The sequence below is a fragment of the Oxyura jamaicensis genome, chromosome 2, assembly GCF_011077185.1.
Source record: "Oxyura jamaicensis isolate SHBP4307 breed ruddy duck chromosome 2, BPBGC_Ojam_1.0, whole genome shotgun sequence".
Classification (NCBI taxonomy): domain Eukaryota; kingdom Metazoa; phylum Chordata; class Aves; order Anseriformes; family Anatidae; genus Oxyura; species Oxyura jamaicensis.
This window is the reverse complement of record NC_048894.1, coordinates 124,720,006-124,741,457: the sequence shown is the minus strand read 5'-3', so window position 1 is coordinate 124,741,457 and position 21,452 is coordinate 124,720,006. Positions and strand designations below refer to the sequence as shown.

General features: G+C 34.8%; 1 protein-coding gene across 24 annotated transcripts in view; it reads left to right on the top strand.

Moving 5' to 3' along the window:
- Positions 1-21,452, top strand: part of EYA1 (EYA transcriptional coactivator and phosphatase 1) — a 167,897-nt gene that overhangs the window by 110,714 nt on the left and 35,731 nt on the right. For 17 of the 24 annotated variants that reach the window (XM_035318225.1, XM_035318224.1, XM_035318236.1 and 14 more), the window contains 4 exons: positions 195-381; positions 11,853-11,995; positions 13,173-13,256; positions 19,319-19,408. In XM_035318225.1, coding sequence (XP_035174116.1) covers positions 195-381; positions 11,853-11,995; positions 13,173-13,256; positions 19,319-19,408 — 504 coding nt within the window. The remainder of the gene's footprint in view (positions 1-194; positions 382-11,852; positions 11,996-13,172; positions 13,257-19,318; positions 19,409-21,452) is intronic. The other 7 variants (XM_035318238.1, XM_035318237.1, XM_035318232.1 and 4 more) reach the window with 1 other exon arrangement.

The window sequence follows — 21,452 nt, the reverse complement described above, 5'->3', positions numbered from 1 at the left end:
AGCTATTTGGATAAGAAGACATACTAAATTATTTGTGGTATAGATTTAGTTTTACTGCTTTGCAGTTTTAGGTCCTATAGCATCTAGCATACGTGCTGAAAGCCTGACATGTGTTTGCAGTTATATTTTGGAATTTATACTAAAAAGTAGCAAAACTTTGATAGACTATTCAGTTGCGTATTTTTGTCTTGCAGGAATATCCCTCTTATCCCAGTTTTGGCCAGGGCCAATATGCACAGTATTATAATAGCTCACCGTATCCCTCGCATTACATGACAAACAGCAACACCAGCCCGACGACACCCTCCACAAATGCAACATACCAGCTTCAAGAGCCACCATCTGGCATCACCAGTCAAGCGGTTACAGATCCTGCAGCAGGTAATTACACGGATTTTATGGTCCCTATGAGGCACATTTTTGTAAGTTGAAAGGGGGTTGAATTGGATTTTTTTTTTTTTTCTGTATAGTCGTCGTTGGCTTTTTTGTTGTTGTTTTTATTATTTCTTAATCCTCAGCCTGTGACACGTCTTGCACAAATTCTAACAGAACAGAGACTAAAGAGAAACGGGGATCAGTAAAAGTTTAAGGCTTTTACAAAACACAAGTTTTTATATCTATTTGTAAAATGTTTGTGTTAAAAAATTGCAGGGTATAGGAAAGTCTTTATACTAAACCAGAACCTGCTGCTTTTAAGCTCTGTCTTCATTAAGATAAAATTCTTTGATTTTCCCTAAGTAAGACTGAAATTGAGAGGCCTTCAGACCACAGCCTGAGTGTCCACTTGAAAGAGAGCTTTTGTATTTTTCACTTTCAGAGGGCATAATAATGCTTGTAATAGGTAGTTGAAATTGCACAAGTGTTTCCATTTTAAGTAAAGATTTTCAGTGTCTTGTCGTTTTTCCCAGTCTTTTTACCTTTCTTGTTGGAATTTGGCAGTCCTTTACTAGTTGAGGTATTTTTTGAACATGTATGCCAAACTGCTCCAGCTGTTTTTGGAAGTGAGGGGTGAAAAATACTTTTCCCATTATTAAAAAATAATAATAATAATAATAGTAATACATTTTTTAACAGTTCAAGCATGTCAGTAGTTAGTAGATGGCAGAAGTTTGAAATCTGTCGGAGAGAAGGTCCAAGTTTGCAGATGTATTTCTCAGTAATGTGGTGTGTTTCTCAGCTGTGGAAAAGCAGCTATGACTTGGCAATGCTACCAAGAGGTTTTATTTTGGAGGTTTTGTGGGGAATATTGTTTTCAGTTTCCTTGAGCTACTTTATAAGACCACTCTTGCATGTACAATGTCAGCTTTAATATAATTTGCTTGTGCACTGTTGTTTTTCTGTATGGGTGTCTATGTGAAGAAAATGTATGCAGTGTTGGGCCTTTCCTCACATTTTCTGAAAATAAGTAGGGAAGAAAATACAGTTGGGGTGTGTGTTTATATACAAAATATCCCATGTGTGTGCATCAATGTATTTGAGAAGGGAATCTTTTTTAAATATGTGAATGCATATTGGTGTCTGCAGCTTTCAAATATACAGATGTAAAGTGGAATCTGCATAATGATTCTGGTTTTCACTTTGTTTTTCAGTTTTTAGATTTGTTTTCTTGCTTTTTTTTTTTTTTTTTTTTTTTTTTTAGCTTGGAAGAAATACATTTTTTTTACCCCAAAAAACAAACGTTTTTTTTTTTTTTTAAGTTTTAGCCTTTATCAAGATACATATATTGAATCATTGCATCATCTGGGTTGGGGTCCTTGCAAGATCTTCACCTTTAAAAAACGAACAAACAAACAAACAAAAAACTATTTGATATTTCCTAAAAGCAGACATGTATGGAGAGAGGAGGTATCTTGTTCCCAAGCTCAAATTTAGTGGTTTAGTCAAAGTCTTTCTATTAGTTTTCTGTGCTGCATAGTCCTAGACAGTACTTTTCTATCACTTTCCTTTTCAAAAGGCTTTCTTTTCTGCCTCAGATCTACTGCATTCTTTTTAAGGAGGTTTTGTCTAAAAATTTGGAAGAAGGTGATGGGCTTTACCGTGGACGTATTGAGTTTATACTTCCACGTGCATTTATGGGGTGTCCTGTCACTGCTCTGCTTAGACATAGCCATTGATTAGTCATGTGCACATCTACTCTGATATTGCTGGGTATGCCTTCTCTTTCCTTTTATGTTACTGATGCAGTAATTCCCAAAACAAAATTCCTTCAAATGGTTTGCAAGTAACAAGTCTTAAAGTAACTGATTTCTCCATTTGTCTTTAGGCATTTTGCTGAGGCATTTAAGTTACTCAGGGGAGAGAGATCAGCACCTCTAGATAAATATTTAAAGATTAGTTTAACACAATCTTCATCCAGAGGCACCAAAGTCTCTCCATCGGTATGAGAGCAGCTTAAGGTGGCTGACTACCAGAGCTGGGTTCCTATATTAAAATTAGGTAGGATCATTTCACTGCCTCACAAACCCTGAATCCTGGTAGATGCAGCGACCAGACAGTGAATCCAGTGCTGTGTCTGACATGATAATATGAATTTTTACTTTCTTCTTGTTTAGGCTTATCACACAGCCTCTGCTGAACTCATACACAGTATGTCTGGGAGATAAAGCAAGGATGGGGAGATAAAGCAAGGAAAGTGAAGAGGGTACAGTGTGGGAGAAGGGAATTCTGGTTGAGTGGTACAAGTGAAAGGCATATTAGAGAGAAAAAAAAAAATCAACAGAACAAATGAACAAACTATTAAAAAAAAATGGCCAAATATATTACAATTAGTCAGTTTTCTGTAGAATATTTTACATCTGGTCAAGTTGGACTACTGAGTCTCTGCTGTGATTGGAGTGCCATATGTAAGGGATAGTGGGGAGCAGTGCAGAGCCATCATGTTAGGCTTCTATACCCCTTATTAGGGTAGGCAGCAGCTGCTGAATTGCAGCTGTTCTTTGTGGATGTTGACAGCTCTAGACATCTTGTGTATTAAAAAAATATATATTTAATCTGTGTAGTTCTGAAATATGCCAGGACAAGCACAGAACAGCCTTCAGACTTCACAGAGGCACCAGAATTGTTTGACAGACATAGGGGGTTCCCATGAATTTCTGCCAGTAAGTGAAACACAGGATTTTGGTAACAAACAATGTGAAAAGAGAAATTATGAGCTCTAGATATTTTTAATAGAGTTTTGCAGACTTAGAAAGCACAGATATTTAATAATCCTTTTATGGTTTCCCATAGTCCTTAGTTAAATATGCAGGCTTTTCTCATTCGATCCAGGACATCCAGGGATGCTTGCAAAAGAGTGAGATTTGTCATGCTCAGTATTTCTTCTTTCTTTTCCCTTTGTGGATCTGAAAAATTTCTTGTACATTGGTCACTAAACCTCTTGATTGCACAAAGGTTGATAGTTCCTGTCTCCTTAAATCAGACATATAAATTAATGCTATTTTACTGGGAACCTAGGAAGGCTGTAATTTTGCTAGTGAAATAATCAGAAAATTATTAAACAAAACAATAAAGTTAATATGCCATTTAACTTTTTTAACATATGCTTTACTTCAGATTTCATTGGAAATTTATTTTAATTCAAAAGTAAGGATCTTTAAAGGTTTGTGGCTTTTTTCACTTGTAAAATTCTAACTGACTTTACAGTAGAAAATGCTTTTCATCAGAGTAACTGAAGAATATTAAGTTAATTCTGGGAGGAGCTTTAAATCCCTATGTGAATAAATTATCCCAGGAATGAAGAGCAAATTGCTGATTTTTCATTTAAGCTCTAGTACATAAGAGAAGTAATAATGACTACAATTATAAAAATAATAAAAGTACACGTGAGCAATAATCCACTATCCCTTCAGTACTCAAATTCATTAAAATAGGTTCAGAGCAAGCAAAAGGAAGTATTTCTTTGTCTTGCATATAGGTAAGCTCTGCAGCTCCTTCCTGCAGGACGTTCTTGATGTGAAAGTTTATGCTGGTTCAAGCATTGTCAGTCTTAGAAAACTCAAAGATTAGACACAGATAGCAACTTTGTTTCAAGAAATTCTTGACAGAAAAAATGCCTGGAGACAGTGAATGAAGGCATGTGTCTAGCCATTTGGCATTCTCTTAACTGGCTACTTGATATTGAAATTTATCCTGGACTGTAGGCATTTTGCATCAGTCCATGATGCCTGACCCGATGTTCTCAAATTTGTTTCCTCTCAAAGAGGAATGGCCAGAACATGTATTTATAAGAGTTAATGTAGAAAATGACTACTTTTTCTAAAGCTTTAATAATTTTCTCTTGCAGTATTTCAACTCCTTCATCATATCTGGTAACAGAAATTTATTGATTCATGCAAATTTTCGTTTAGAAATGCAGACAACAAATCTGAATTTACCCTAGTATTTCATAAAAAGCTGTATTTATGATTTATTTCATTATATTTCTTATTTCTCACTAAGAGAGAGATGAACTGTCCTTAAATCTGATCTCTTTCAGTTTTCTTGGTTTCCGCAATAAGTCTGTTTAAATATTACTGGAAGGTGGAGCGGGTTGTGTTTTTTGTTGTTGTTGTTTTGGTTTGGTTTGTTTTTGTTTGTTTGTTTGTTTTTGGGGGGAGGGTGTCAAGATTATTCACGTACTTCCCAATGCAGATTGAAAACCCCACAATTTCTGTGCTAGCCAACAAAAATTGTTCTCAGCCATGGATCACCATTTTGCTCTTAAGGGCTAAACTTCTTTTTTCCTTGAACATTATATCCCAAAAGGATATAACCTATATAGTATTGTGAAAGCGAAAACTACCTTTACAGTTTCTCCTTACTAAGTTTCATAACAATAAATTAAAGATAAGAAAATGAAACAGAGCAAAGAGACTTTACAGGCAACTTTTCACTACTACCTGTGCAGAAATATATAGTGCTTATTCACAGCCTATTACTGGTGTTCTGATACTTGCTCTTTTTCACAAATAAGAGTAAATCTGGAGTATATATTTATGTAGGAAGGAAACAATGAAACTTCTGTAAAAACTGAAATGAGATTGGATACAGTAATGAATGGTAAAGTACAACACTGCTTTTGCTTTTCTGATACTTGTTCTCCTGTTTTTTACATTGTCAATGTATAACTTTTAAGTCTTGCATTGAATTCAACAGTATATAACCTAACTCATCATCACAAGATAAAAACTTAATGCACCTTTCTGTATATATTTCTAATAGATAAATAGGATGTTTTTTTGTAGGATTAAAAGTAATAATTATTTCAAATCATTTAAAACCATAAGTAATGGCTAAGGAAGAAACTGAGAGAGGTACTACCTGCCCGTTATAGGACTGCTTCATCTTTTATTTCCATCAGCACTGTAAGTTGGAGAAAAAACTCCAGACCCCTGAAGAGGCTGTTAAGATAGTTGTTGTCACACATAGTCATACATAATATCTACTGCTATTTATACTAAATACTGTTATTATTTCTTTTCATTATTCTGAATAATGAAAAAGTCACCCAAGCCTGAAAATAAATAGTCCTTTTTACTTATAGATCGAATAGGTTTTTAAATCAACAGGCTACTTAGGTTATCTGTCAAACTTATAATAGTATGCTAATAGTCTTAAACAGACAAACTTTAGATTCATTTTTCACATGGAGAAGATTTGGGCTTTTGGTCAAAACAGCATTATAGATTCTTTCTATAATCTCATTGGCAGGCATTGTTGTATTTCTTGCAATACTTTCTTAGTACTTTTACTTGCAACTAATGTAATAGTCATGTTTATATAGAAAGTAATAAATAAATAAATAAATGTATTGTTCAATTTTGCTCCAGTTTTATGTAAGAGCATAAAGGAAGAACTTGATGTAGTGCTTATGAAATCTTTTTTAGCTTTATACAAAAGTCAGAAAATCATAGCATGAGACTGACACTGAAACTATCTATATCTTATAATTGTATTTTGGTATGCAGAGCTGAAATAATGCTTGCCTGAGAATTTAAGATATTTATTCAAAATTAAATATAGAATTTGAGGGAAATCTGCATGTAATATAAATGGAAAATATCCACATGTACCTACTTGCAGAGGAATTTGGCTATACTAGCTATCCTAGACCCATCTTGTTTGTATAATTTACATTGTGACATGAGATAGGATTACTTTGATAATGTGGTTTTACTCATTTTTGCATACTCTTGCAGTGTAGTAGGGAAAGTCTGATGACATTTGCAATGTTTTTGTCAATAAATCTACCTACAGACTCACCAGTGAGAAATACCTAAATATATACTTTAGAGTAATTTTGAGATTGTGAGATTTCTGGGACAGGTAGTTCTCCTCACATGTCATTTGATATTATTCCTGTTTAGTGATATCAGCAGTAAGAAAATACAGAAATTACTTATGGGGAATTTCTGTAACAAATGAAAGTACAAAATACTGTATTGCAAATGTTATCTCTGTGACTCTATTGTCTATTCAAAAGTAATGGAAGTATTCTGATTTATGAGGTGATGTGAAATATTTCTGTGTGACATAAAACCATCAAAATTGCATACAGTGCTTTGTGGCATGGACGTATATGCTTGTGACACTGCATGTCAAGCTGCAATAATATGGTTCCTTGTGACATAGTTGAAAGTCTATTGTAATATGATTCGGGTATTTTAGGTAGAGCAGAATGAAAATATATTTTATTTTTCAGAGTTATGTGTTGTTTTTGTCTGGCTTGGGAAAGGAGATAGATATTTATAGAATCTGTGTTTAAGATGTTAGTTGTTTTCTTTTCGTTGTGATTTTTTTTTTTCATTTGGTTGGTTTTTCCTGTATAGAGAAATCAAGATTGGGTCTTTTGCACTTGGTCAAAGTCCAAGTTTGGAGAGAGAATTCAGAGTGTGTGAAGCAGGAACAAGCTGTAACTCTTGGGTACAGAAAGCCTGGAACAGAGTGCAGAGAGATTTAAAATTATATGTGTCAATTAATGGATGCAGAATAACTGTTGCAACTACATTAAAATAATGTTTTGAATGTGTATGTAGCACACATGAAACTAATGTAGTCATTGAGACAGTTGGATCAACCGTCCCTGTACCCTACCTGCCACAGTGGCTGTAAGCAGACAGCCTGAGAGCCATGAGGACAGGCAAAGTTTGTATAGGTTTCACCCTGAGAGCTTTTCTAGCTTCCAGATATTTTTCATCTCAGGGGATTTCCAAAGCTGCCATTGTATGTTTAGGATGTGACTACATTAGCATTTTAATTTGGAGCAGGAGTCTTTTTTGAAGAGAAGAGTTTTGACTCAGAAGAGCAGTCCTGGCGCCCCACCAGACAAAACTGACTTGAAAGGTGTCCTACATCACTTAATTCCTCCAGCCCCTACAAGGGTGCTCAGGGCACCAGGCTGGGCCTAGCCTGGAATGATGTCCCAGAGACAGGCTGTGTGGCCTCAGGGTTGTTGTCACCACCTGTTTGGTCCCACAGACCCAACTGCACTAACTGCTAATTTAGACATGGCTGTAGCACCCCTCAATGTGTCTCTTCCAAGGATATCTCCAGGCTCCTCCTGAACCCTTGTAATCTTTTGGGAGCCAAGCATCTTCCTGGAAAAGGTGCCACAAATCTAGCTGTGGTCTGAACTCCTCCTTCTTTTGGGAGTCAGGCATTTTCTGGGAAAAGGTACCACAAATCTCCTACCTGTGGTCTAAACTCCTCCTTTTGTTTAACCTGATTTCTACCAGCTCCCTTTAGTGACCTTGTGCCTTGAGGTTTGGGGCAGGCAGTGAAGAGCTGATCCTCGCACCCTCTTTCACTCATGGTTCTAAAGGGCTCTGGGTTTTCTCCAGCACTTCCCTGTGTTTGTGGTGCTCAAGAACAGGATAAAATTAAATTAAGTGTTTTAAAAATATAGTAATTTCCCTTAGCTAATATTACAATATGTTACTATGTAGTCAGCTGAGGCTGAACAGATTAAATACTCATATCAGGGAATGTAGAATAACAGGCATAGCAGTAATATGTACTGTGGATATACAACTTGATTTCAGCAAGGCTTTCACTGCCCTGACAACTAGACCTTTTCACTTTACAATCTTAAAAGCAAACTAGGATAAAGCAATCTAGCCAAAATTACAGCAGAATGATATAGAGCTGTTTAGGAAACCATGTCAAGAGAGAAGCCAGTAAGAGCTCGCTGTTAAAATAGAAGGATGGCTACAGCAGCATTCCTCAGTGTCTGTCTTGGGCCCAGTACCAGACCACATTTTCATTAATCATTTAGCTGACGGAACAGAATGTGTTTGCCTATTAAATATGTAGATGACACCATGCTGAGAGGGGCTGTGAGTGCTTTGGAGACAGGAGGAGAACTCAAAAAATGGAGATGTGATCTGAATAGGAGCAGGTGTGAGGTATACATTTAGGCAGGAATGATGAACTGCACAAATGTGGGATGGGGAATGTTGGCAGCTCCTTCCAGGCCCTACCTTTCCCCACAGGCCACTCTCAGTACTCCAAATACTAGTGGCACACCAAGTACCCTCAGCCGCTGTTGTTTTTCTTGCTCCAGAATTTGTCAGGGCTTGGGCTCGTCAAGGCTCAGAGCTCAGCTGGATACTGAATTCTTTAATTGGCTTTCCTTATGAGGACCTGCGAGTGACCATTGGCCAGTGAGCTGGTAACCCAGACGCACACACTGAGGCTGCACAGTCGAGCAGCCTTAATCCAAAGAATACATGCTATGGTTTCCCTTAACATACATGGGCAAGTTTCTCACACGCTATGCCACGTTTTCACCCATTGGTTACTGCCATCTGTCACATTGCTGTAGCAGAATGGTCGCAGCGGCTATCTCCTAAGTAGTTGCAGAAGTTCTGATTATTAGCAATATTGTGAGTTAAGTTCATGTGTAGTATTTGGCCAAATCTTTGAGAAACAACCAGTTAAGTGTCGCTTTGTCCTCAGAAGTTGATCTGGGGATGGTGAAATTACCATTTATTAAAAATATCACAGCAAATGTAAATTGTCCCCTGTTAAGTGGAGTCCAGGGAAGGGCAGCCTGTGAGACACAGAAGAACAGCTTTGCTCTACTTTGCTTTGGATTTCTGTGTCCACTCTGGAGAGATAACAGAACAATAATCAGAGCCTAGAAAAGAGGACCATCAGGGAAGGATTACCCTTACAACAAAGGGGATATGGGAACAATGTTCAAATACACACAGATTCAATGAAGGGAAGAGTTTTTCTCTGTTTTCCCAGTGGTTCAATTGCTGTAAAGGAATGCTAAAGTTGTATTATTTGTCATGGTATGGCTATCAAAGCAGCAGAGCAGATTGCCTGGAGAGATCTGTAAGAGCAAGAGAAGCACGTCTCTGTTGGGAACAATGCAGGTACAGTAGGTCCAAAAAAAGGCAGGCTACTGTGTGCCTGCCAACATTAGGATCCCCAGGTGGGGTTGGAAGCCTTTCTGTCAGGTTAGGATCTGGTCCTTTCAAACAAATGCCTTGCATCTGTAAAGGGAACAAGGAAATGAATTTTCACCCAAAATTGCAGCCAAGCGCTTGAAATCTTGAATGCATTATACATACATGAGTGTGTTTCTGTGAAAGTGGAAAGCTGTAAGGCTTCTATAGACCACCTCTCCTGCACTCACCGTGCTGTGCTCTGCACACTCATTTTTTTGCTAGTTTTTATTTGTCATTAAGTTTTGTTTATAGTTTTTCCGTGCTACCCATTCCTTTTTTTTATCTATTATCACCACCCCAAGTTTAATAATTAAAAGTTTTAGGCACATCATGTATGTGAGAAGAATTTAATAAACTGGGATCTAAAGTTACACTCCTAAAAATATTGTCAGAGGCCAAGAACATCCCTAATTTTAATTAGTCTATAGGAAATGCAATTTCCCTTTACATCTGAATTTTAGCGCACATATTTGAAGTATTATTGGACGATATAACTGTTGAACAAATTCTGGTCTTTTTGTTTGTTTGTTTGTTTTTAAATTATCAAAAGCCTTAAGAAAAAAGAAAAGCAAAAGAAAGAAAACAATGCAAAAAAAGCTTTGAAATAAGTTATAATCCAGAAAAATAATGTATAGCAGAATAGAAAATCATTTAAGTTTAAAATGTTGGGAATTTTTCTTCTAGTTGAATTATTTTGATTTCTTATGTTTTAGTACAGTAGGTGAGAGCAATCAGCACTCAATATATTAATCTAAATAATTTTGAAGTGTTCATTTTCATGGAAAAAAAAAATGAATTATTGGAATGTGCATGATATTCGAAGATTCCGTTTCTGCCTTTAGTTATGTAGACTGACACAGCTGTGTCAACTTTTTTGTCTTTAACACATATATAGGATCACTCTTTTCAGTACCAGTTGAGTGTCTTTTGAAGACTTTTACCTTGTGTTGAATACTAAGTTGTTACTCAGTTTTGTTTAACATAGCCTGAGATACTTGACTGAAAGTACAATACAAAATAGATAATATATATGAATTTTAGTTAAGTGTAGTTTTGAAGGCTGAACATGAGAACTTCAAGGCCTCTTTCTGTAATTCAGCACAAGCAAACATTATTATTTTGAGTAATTGTGAGTATGTGGTGTTACACAGATGTCCAGAGTCTCCTCCTTAATCTAACCTTTGACCTCAACAGGATGTTTTTTTAGGAAAAAGGATCACTCATGTGAGAATTAGACCTGTCTGTTCAAAGTAGAATGCAATGGGCTAAGTTGATTGAAAAGTAAATTAATATTGACAAAAAAATATACACATCTACTGAACTCTGAATAGTAGCGAATGCTAACTGAGAAATGAAATTGTTAAATATATCATATGTTGAAAATTTTAGCTACCTTGACAGAAATATATTTTTATTTTAATTTTTGAAAAAAAAAAAGCCATCAAAATAAAATAAAGTCTTTTCTCTCTGAATTTAAGGATGTAAAACAAAGTATTGAAAAGAGATTTTAAAATGTGTTGTTGCTTTTCTGAGAGGTATTATATGAGAAAGGAAGGATAATTTAGGTTGTCTGCTTTCTTAATGTTCAAGCACTTCACTGTTTCTGAGTCTGTGGATGTTAAGAATAGCAAAACATCTTACAACTGGCATGTTTTCAGGAAAATATTTTTCTTCTTACATAAATAAATCATCATTATTTTCTTACCTGTTAAATGACAGTAAATATTTTCTGAAACATAGTAATTAGTGTACAGTATGGTTCTTGAATATACTCATTGAAAAAGTACAGTATTGATAAGCCTTTGAAGACTACTTTAAATTTGATCTCCGTGGTTTATGCATGTTTTCATTGAACTTGCCTTAAGAAAATAATAAAATTGCATGGTATATTTAGAAATAATTCTATTCATAAGGCTCAGATATAGTCATCTAAAGCTAAAGTGGCAAGCAATATAAAATATTTTTAAACATTTATATTTCACTTTTTACATGTTAATACTTTTAGATATGGACTTCTTTTTTTTCTACCAGTCATCATGATGATCATCTTAAAGCATGTTTGAAAACCTAGAATGGAATTAATACAAAACTAGTATTCCTTAAAATTATTATTATTTTAGAGCATGATCTTCTCTATGAAGTCATGTGATCTTCTTTTATGATTTGAAGGAATGAAAATGTTTTGGACTTACTCATTTTTTATTTGTTTACTGAAATAAATTGTTCTCTCTTTATTATTATATATAACCTGTACTTGATTAAATTAATTTACATAGTACTGCCATTTGTCATTTTAATTGTAATTATTTTAGTTAGAACTCTTTTGTGAACATCCTGTTTTTAGTGTCATATCTAAAAAGCAAGTTGAACATTTTGAAGTTTAAACTAAAAGGTAAAAATTTTGTTTCTTTAATACAGCAGAATACAGTACAATCCATAGTCCATCAACACCTATCAAAGATTCGGATTCAGATAGATTACGTCGTAGTTCAGATGGAAAATCACGTGGACGTGGCAGAAGAAACAATAATCCTTCACCACCACCAGATTCTGACCTAGAGGTATATTGTATTAGATGTTTTTGACCTGTTATAGACTCTCTTTTTTATCACTATTTTGCAGAGCTTACAGAGAGAAACACCATTTTCAAATGAAAAACAAAGTGGCCTTGGAGCCCTTATTTTCTTTCCTTTATTTTTTTTTTTTTTGAAGACTTTTGGAATTTGTATTCTAAAGAAATTTCTTCATGAAGAGCATCTACTTTCTATGAAAAATATTGGGCTTTTCTTTTTTCTTTTGATTAAAAAAAAAAAAAAAAAAAAAAAAAAAAAAACTTCTCCCATGTCAATGTTTCTCTTTGGACAGGAGACACTTCTAGCACAATAGCGGTTTTTATTCTTTCATGCTGTGTTCACTTTCCCTTCAGTGGCCATGCTTTATGTTGAGAACACATCTCCAATGACACACCACAGCTATGAGTGTCCACACTGCATTACTTTTCCTTTCCAAAAGCTTAGCCCATTTGTCATCATGGGAAATACAATCTCACCAAGACTTTAAATACTTGTATTTGAACACTTTATTTTTCATTAAAACATCATTTTGTGTGTGGTCAGAGGACAAATTTAAAGCACATATTTTCCACTGGCTGTAAGCAAAAGAATTATTTACTGATGCCATAAATTCTTACACATGCAACATCTGAATTCACAATTTTTATTCTTCAGGTGCATAAATTCCATTAAAAGTGAAAGTAGATTAAGGGGATGTAACTGCTTAGCAAAAATTTACTAGATTATTTTCATGTTAGACATAATTTTCAAGAGTAGTTATATGAACTTTGCTTTGTAAGACTTACAGAAATATAGAATTCAAATGCAAAAGATTTAATTTTCAGAGGCTTCTCTTCACTTATTTCAGTTTCTATCTCACGTCTGGCTTTAAAACAATATATTGTACAATCTCATTTTCTGTGTGTATTTGACAATGACTATAATTTTATTCTAATGGAATAATTTGATATAATAGCAATTGTAGTAAAAAGCTAACAGATTGTATTACCCTTTTCTGGAAAAAAGATGTTAGTTCTGAAAATAAATGGCAAGGAAACTATGGTTTTAATATATAACCATTTCAATACAATTTTCTCATTTGTGCGCTTACTGATTCAAATTTTAACTTTCCATTTCAAGTATCAGCTTCACAGAGGAACACATTGATTTGATTCTCTTTTTACAGAGAGTATTCATTTGGGATTTGGATGAGACAATCATCATTTTCCATTCCTTGCTTACAGGGTCCTATGCTAACAGATATGGAAGGGTAAGTGTCAAGAAACTAATGGAAATTTTCAGTAATATTTACTGTTTTATGGTTGGTACACAGAAAAGACAAGAACATTAATTTACTTTTCAGGGACAAACCACTACTGGTGTTTGAAGACGTAAAAATTCAAGGAATTAACAGTTCCATGTGCCCATTCTTTGCATTTACTCAGGTCCTATCTTCATTATATAATTAAACAGTATTAGGAGTGATACTTCAACCACTTTAGGTTTTGTTTGTACGTATGGAGTGTGAGAAACCTGTTGATATCTTCCAAATCTGCAGAGAGTTAACTCCTCTGAGGTAGTGAAGAATTTCCACAAGTGAGCACTAAAATAACGTTTTAGTCCTGAGAAATCAGTCGTGGACTGTACTCTGTACTGAGAAGCCAAGAGGAAGAATACTTCTGGATACAGATGGATTATATCTAAAATATTTTACCTCCCTTTTTTTTTTTTTTATCTATGTATTGACTGATGTTTTTGAAACTCTGCTTATGAGTCAAATCTTTCTTTTATGCACAGTCTATAAATCATAACTGAACTTATGAATATGCCTGCATAGTGTGGGTTTCCTAGGTAATTCTTAGAAGAGAAACATGGTTTTAGGTGAATAAGAACAATTTATGAATGGAATGCCCTAATGAGATCAGACTTTGTTTTTCTTGTATTGAGAGCTAATGTCTCAGCTTGTGCTAAAATCTCTTTTATGCTCTTTCATGCTCACCTCAAGTGAGGTATAACAAGAATGTGTTTTTTTTAATCTTCAAAAATTATCATATGAAGAATAACTGGGTAGTTCTGTCTGCCTTTGTGTAATCACATTGTCTTCTTGTAAAACTTGTATTTGTCGTTAAAAGTTTTTATTCTATAGACAGCTGAGTGAAGGGCAAAGCTACTTCTGATTCAGTCCAGTCTCTGTCTGGTTTGGGTTCTTAATTCCTTCTAATAGCTTTTTGCATTATGCAAATCTAAAGCAGTATTTTTTTGTAACACTTCTTGCTTGTTCAGGTAGTGTGGTATATTTTCAGAAGTGTTTTCTGTAATAGTAATACATTAGTATAAGTAATAGTAATAGCCTGCTTGAGGAAAACGTTGTTGTTGTTGTTTTAGTTTGTTTGTTTTGTTTGTTTGTTTCATTATGTGCATTAAAAGCAGTCTTGGTTTCTTAGGTTTTATTAGTTTACATTTACATAGCTAAAAGACACTAGAACTTTAGATCTTTTGAAAATTATTCTATCAATCCATATAAACAGAAGTATTATGGACTATTAATCATTTACAAAAAGTTGTTTTCCATTTCTAAGCCTTTCTATGAGTATATGTCAAACTCCTAGAACCAGCTTTTGTATGGCACTGCAAAATCAAATCTGTGACAGTTCAGAAAGAGAACAAATCCAAGTGTTCTCAAAATAAATAAATACATAAATAATGCTGGAAAAGGCTAATTACTCATTGCTGAGAAGTACTTGTGTGAGCATATTTTTCCCATTTGTTTCATTAATTGCGTACTGAACATAAACACCTTTTTTGCTGGATGCTTGAGGCTGAGGAAAGTGTCTCGTATTTAGCTGCAAAGACACATAGATATGCATGCTGCAAGGAAAGGGGTGCCTTCTAATGTCAGTTCTGTCGCTGTTGACATTTTCTTGACATGTAGCCTTTACGTGGCCACCTCTGGTTGCATGACATATGGCAGAACAGTAGTTACACATTGCTAAAAGACAACAGTCTTTTTGCTGTACTTGTTGCTATACTACATCACATATATACACATAACAAGGAATTACAGGATATCATCTCTGCTAACAACAGAAATAAAGTTTGATGTTAAGAAGGATTATGGCATTAGTGTTTATGCTAAGAATTAATGCATTATGCACTGTGGTTAAATATAACTTTTTGGTGAAGGGCAGCAATATGCATGTCCTTGGCTTCTAGAGACAGTTGTGCAAGCATGCCATTGTTGCTTTATTTTATTAAAGTTTCATTCATATCATGGCTTCTCTTGGCTTACTGACTGTCATATAAGAGTTCAAGTTTATTTGCAGCAGTGTGAGGTGCACATTTTTACAGTGTTTCATGTTGATTTCTGGCCTTTAAAATCATAACTCCAGGGAAAAAATTTAATGTTTTCACCTGCTTTTTTAGCAATTTAACCTCACCCCTTATGTGTTTCTACACTGTGGTGAGGGCTAGAAATGCTCTTTTAAAAATTAAATCTCAGCTGCTCACATAATCATTAAAATACAAAAGCTGGAACTTCAAACAAACAAAAATATCCTAATTAAATAGGGGATTTGGCAGCTTGGCACTCAGCTCTTCTCATAATGCCTAAGTGAGTTTCATGGTGAATGACTATGAATGATGAGCAGCCCTGTTGCTGAAGGGATAGGTTTTCTTTTCCTTATTCTCTTCCTCATTCCTCATAACATCTTGGTTATGCCACCCTTTTCTCTATATTCTTCCTTTTTCATCTCTATTTATCACCTGCTCTCCTGCTGCTGCTATTGTTCTCTGCTTTCTCCCTGCCTTTGTCCTTCAATTGGAACAAAATTATACGCTTTTTTTTGTTATTGCACAGCAGTATAAACTGCTACATTTTTATTTAAAGTTGGTTAGAATTTTGTGGATTTCACAGACGTGTATGCAGATAGCAGAGGAAAATGAATTGGAAGTCCAGAAGAGAAGAAAAAAAATCAGTTTGCTTTTGGATATTTCTGTATGTATAGAGAGATCTGTTAATCAAATGTCATGTTATCAGTTACTTTACTTGACATTAGGGCTTTTAACACCTACAAACTTAGTTTTGAGCCAGATGTCAACTTATGAAGTTTTGGAATCTGGGAGAAAGCTGGAACCCTTCTTTAGCATCTTGAAGCAGGTGGAAATACTGCTATGCATTGGCATGAGAATGCTGTGGTCTTTACATTTCCATTCTCTGTGAAAGCATATATATTCAGATGCTTTAAAGGAATTCTCCTTTAATTTTTAAGCTATTTAAATGTGGTTTATTATATTTTAGAGACTGAGAAAAACAAAGCCTGGTTTCACTTAACCCTTCATTTGTGACCTGTAGGCTTAAGTGGAAAATAAGCCTTGTACCCAAAGTGAACTTTCCTGTTTTTCAGCTTCTTGTTTCTCTGCAAAACAAAGAAATCAAGTGGGTAGAATTTAGAAATGACATACAGACAATGTTTTGGCTCCAATACCAGTATTCAAAACAAGAGGCCTGCTTAAGCAGTTTGACATTGGTATTTCTTTTCTTTAGCTAAACTGTACCTCCCCCAGAGATTTGTACCTGATTTTGACCATACCTGAAAAGACACTACGATTGAACCTGCAAATCCCGATAAACAAGAACAGATTGATGGCTTTCCTCCTCATTGTGTGACACCTCACAATAATTAGTTAGCAATTAGTGGCTTAAAATTGCAAAAGAAGGCTTGGTATAGGATTTTTTTTTTTTTTTTTTTTTTAGCTTTATTCTAGCCTTGTCTTTTTTAGTTTTCAGCCATTACTGTAATGACTAGCATCAGAGTATAATCTACTGCAGTGCCTTAAACCGAGGCTCTTGTGCTTTTTACAAGAGCAGTTGCAAGATTGTAACTAGACAGATAATTAAAACACTAACACAGATAAAGCTTTTGTATATTTAAATACATGGGTATCCAGAGCTGCAGCTTAACTCAGTTTTTATGCTAATTGGAACTTTCTATAGAGCAAGATTGAGTTTAATCAAAGAGTTAGGACTTCTTTGAAATGAAACCTGTTTTGTTTCTTCTCTTCATTTTTATGGTATTTAATCTGACATTTTCAGTAGGTGCCAATGATTTTCTTATTTGTTTTTCTCCTAATTAAATTAGCCTAGTAAATGACATTCTTTTAATATTACTTTAGAAAAATCCACATTCTTTTTTGTCAACCATTTAAAAATACCTTTGAGTGACAAGGTCTACAGAAATTTTTACAAAAAAAAAAAAAAAAAAAAACTTCAGACTCAAATATGTGATAAAAAGCTTAACAGAAATTTTTACTGTAAGTCAGGCATAAGTTGAAATTAGCATATATATTCACAGCTACTCATTTAAAATTAACTGTATGGGTTCATAGCCAATGTCCTGCTGTGTCTGCTGATTCATCCCGCTTTTCAAAATGATGTTCCTATTTACAAATGTAGGCTAAAAATGGGTTTCATTGTACGATGTTGTGTTATCACTTGTTGATCAAGATGTAGATCAAGATCGTCATTTGCATGTTAGACACTTAGTCCTGGATCTAACTCCTGTTAATGGTGTGAATTCCATTAGTGCTTAGGGAAAATAGAAATCCTCATTTGGTTTAAAAGAAATGGCTAAGGAGCTAAGAAGAATGGCAGGGTTGTAGCCAGGCTCAAAGATAGGCAGGAATGTGACAGAGAAGTAACCTCAGGCCTATTCAGGGAGAAACTATCACCTGATTTCCACCTCACATGCTTACAAAAGTGACATAAAGGAAGACAAAGAGGGAGATATAAAAATAGAGGGGCAGAATAATTTTGCTCATATTTTAAAGTATTTCCATTTGAATTAAGAAGCCAAATATTCCTTTTTTTTTTTTTTTTTTGGAGGGGAGTGGGGGTGACGGGGACACATTTAAATAGAAGGCTTATCTTTAAGAGCTGTGTCATTATAGTGAACAAAAGGGCATGATGTATTTTTTCTGTCCCATTTATGAGGGCTATTTTTTGATACTAGAAAACTTACTTACTCTTAGTGTGTGTGAGTTCAAACATAGTTGTTTTGTCTGTTCCATATAGCTTTGTTGCTAAATTCTTCTTTCCAAAATTCTTTTCTCTGGTTAGTTTTACTTGGATTTTGGCATTTCTAGAAGGTAAACAGGCTGCCAGATCACCATTCTTTTCCAGCTGTTTGCTACTGACACATTTTACCTTTTGGCCAGCAGTTATAGAAAAGTGTTTGAAAGTTCAGAGATCATGTTGAAACACCTATTAATTTGATTGAGAGGTGGAAAAGGAAAGTACAGACCACGTCTTTTGGTTTTAACTCTGAGTTGTCATCAGTTTTAGAATATTAACTTATTTTAAGTAAACTATGGGCTGTCACTTCTGCAGTTGTATTTAAAATATAACTCCTAACAAACTAATATTGGTAATAGAGGGTGTCATGAGATAATACAGCATGTTCTTTCAAACTCATGCTTCTGTGTGGTTGGATATACTTGGCATTATAAATGAGAAACTGTATATCAAATGTATATATTAGGTTTTCTTTTCATTTTTTTTCAGATTGAAAATACATAAAACACATACAAAAAATATAAAAACAAGACAAACATCTGCAATGCATTTGGTAACCACAATGCTGAACATGCTTTTTGAGTTTATTAGCTCAGTAAGGAATAAGTTGTTATGGTAATTTTTGTAGAGAAGTTAAAGTGTGTTATGTATTAATAACAAACAATAGATTTGTTCACTCTGCATGGGTGGGCCCAACTGAAAACATAATTAAAGTATGGTTTTGTGTAGAATCAAGGAGTGGTTTTAAATATAATTGCTATTTGCAAATAAAATATGAATGGTGATTTTCTTTAAAGTCCCTAGGTATTCACAGGGCAAAATCACCTGTGGCCAGTGAGAGTTTATTTTCAGTATTGATAGCATTATCATGCCTCCAGTTATCAAAAAACTTGTAAACAGTTGAAAAATACGGATACGTTTTGGGTGAAATGAATTTGCTTCTGGTAGAATCCTTCCCTTTCTGTACAGAGGGCAGTGATCCTGCACATGGACTCCCAAGCATGACCACACAAGGTTGTGTCAACACAAGTGTGTCCACAGAGGTCCCTCTGTAGAATCATGGTACCAGTTGAGTTGGTCATATTTTTTAGGTTTATCTAAACATGATTACAAGACTAAAGAGTAGCTGAAATGGTAATGAACACGTGGATGTTACTTTTCATACATCAGATAATTTCTCTTGAAAAACAGTTCCTGTCATTTGTATTCTGGTATGTATGTTTACATACAGTATTGATAGTATACTCTCTTAATTTCTTAAGGATCCACCAACCTCAGTGTCTCTTGGACTCCGAATGGAAGAGATGATTTTCAATTTGGCAGACACTCATCTATTCTTTAATGATTTAGAAGTAAGTGTTCGTTATTTCAAAATAGAGTTTAATTAACATTTGTTTCTTTTTATGTATTATTAGATGGTTTGACAATTATTTGGTTACACGGTTTTAATATGAAAGTGTTTAGAAAATATCTGTATGATTTAGTCCTTTAAATATACAACGTGTTGGCTAAATGTGTTGGCAGTCAAAGGTTACAATAGTTGAAGTGGTAGTGTTTTTTTTCCTCATGGGTCTTTGTGTTTATGACCACAGTAGACAAGTTTTAGAAGTGGATACACCAAAAGCTTCTATAAATACTGGAATGCAATAGTCTGCACAGACCATTAAATATTAAACTTTGGCTTCTATAAACAGTTAATGTCTGGGTACAGACTTTTCACATACATCCCACTGTGGGGAAGTATTATCTTAAACCCAAGGAAAATTATTAATGTCATGTATACTGTCCTTCTCTGTGGCCTATTACTCTGGGTCTTCTGCCTTCCCCAGTGGCAGGTACAATTTGTTTCTCTGCCGCTCATGCCTCTCACTTATGGCATGCTGTGAGGAGTTGGTGTCGGCATGCCAAGGGCTTTTTCAGCCTACATAGACTATGGTTTGGCGGTTCTTGTGAGATTGTTCTAAAACTATCTGAATTGCTGAAAGAGACTGTCACCATAATGCCTGGCTGTTTCATCTTAAAAGGGAAAAAGCAATTTCTGATCATATTTTCATAACAAGAAAACATGAAAACAGTCAGATTTCTTTCCCATCATAATGAAGACAGCTGTTTATTTAAAATCCAGCTGTTAAGCAAGCTTGTGGTGGGGCTGCCAACACACATTAATCATCAAGTTGTTGTTTTGCTAGATTTTAGAATAGTGTGTTATTCCAGACAGGCAAAAGAATCTAAAAGATTCAAATGCAACTTTTGCTGATCAAAGTTAATTGGCAGCAATTGGCCTTTAAATATTTCCTGATGTTTCCCTTTTCAAAATCAAGCAAAATACACCTTATTTAATAGATGAGCCAAAATCATTTGAAAAATGCCAGTGTGTGATAGACCTCAAATGTGGTTTGTCCAACATCTGTCCTATATTTTGATTTCTTTTCATCTAAAAAGAAACCACTCACAGATGATTTGGCATCTTTCAATGTAATGAAATTATTTAAACGTGCTTTATTTTTTATTCCATTCCTTAGCGGAGTATTTTATATATATATACTTACAGTAAAATAGATTATTTTTTTAATTTTATAGTAGCATTTTTTTATTTTTCATTAAGGTAGCTATATGTAACAATGATACTTTTTGGATATAAGAAATGACATTTGTGAGTTACATGAATAGGACTGATTTTTCAGATCTGTTGAAAAATATAACAACGCTAGTTATTTTCCAAATCTGTTTCTGATTTATGATTATATTTCATTTTATCCAGCACAGAAAGACAAAGAACTACTATACCTTACCAGCATATTTAATAAAATTCAGTGTATTTGCATTTGATGTGCATGACCAGATGCATAGTAGACTGATAGCTACTTCTTGACACATGAATGTTAATGTCAGTGACTTTAATGAAAGTTAATCAACCACAGCTTGGGGATAGGAGATTATTTAATGCTAATTGACATGTTACAGTCTTAACAGTAAGTGAGTAACCTTAGCAGGTTATTCACTGCAGAACTTTGAAGTATGGAAAAAACTACTGCTCCATGTAGTTCATGGAAGCAAGAAGCTCAGAGGATAAACTTTGTTCTTTGCACTTGCCCCATAGCAAGCCACTTTATCTCATGTCTCCAAACACAAGTGTAATGGTCCATATCCATATGGTAGTCTATCTTGTTCATACATGAGTGAGAAGTTGTGCTCATAATGGGTGGTACATCAAGGCAAAGTGCTGGAGCCTGCCCTGGGTCTGCTGCAGAGAGGCTCTGGAAAATAATCTGTCCTGTGCTGGTCTTCATGGCATTGTAGCAACAGGTTTCCCTGCTCCTCCTTCTCTTACAGCCTTTACCACAGGAGTGTTCAGATCTGAACTGGGATCTCCACACAGTACAACTAGACAACAGA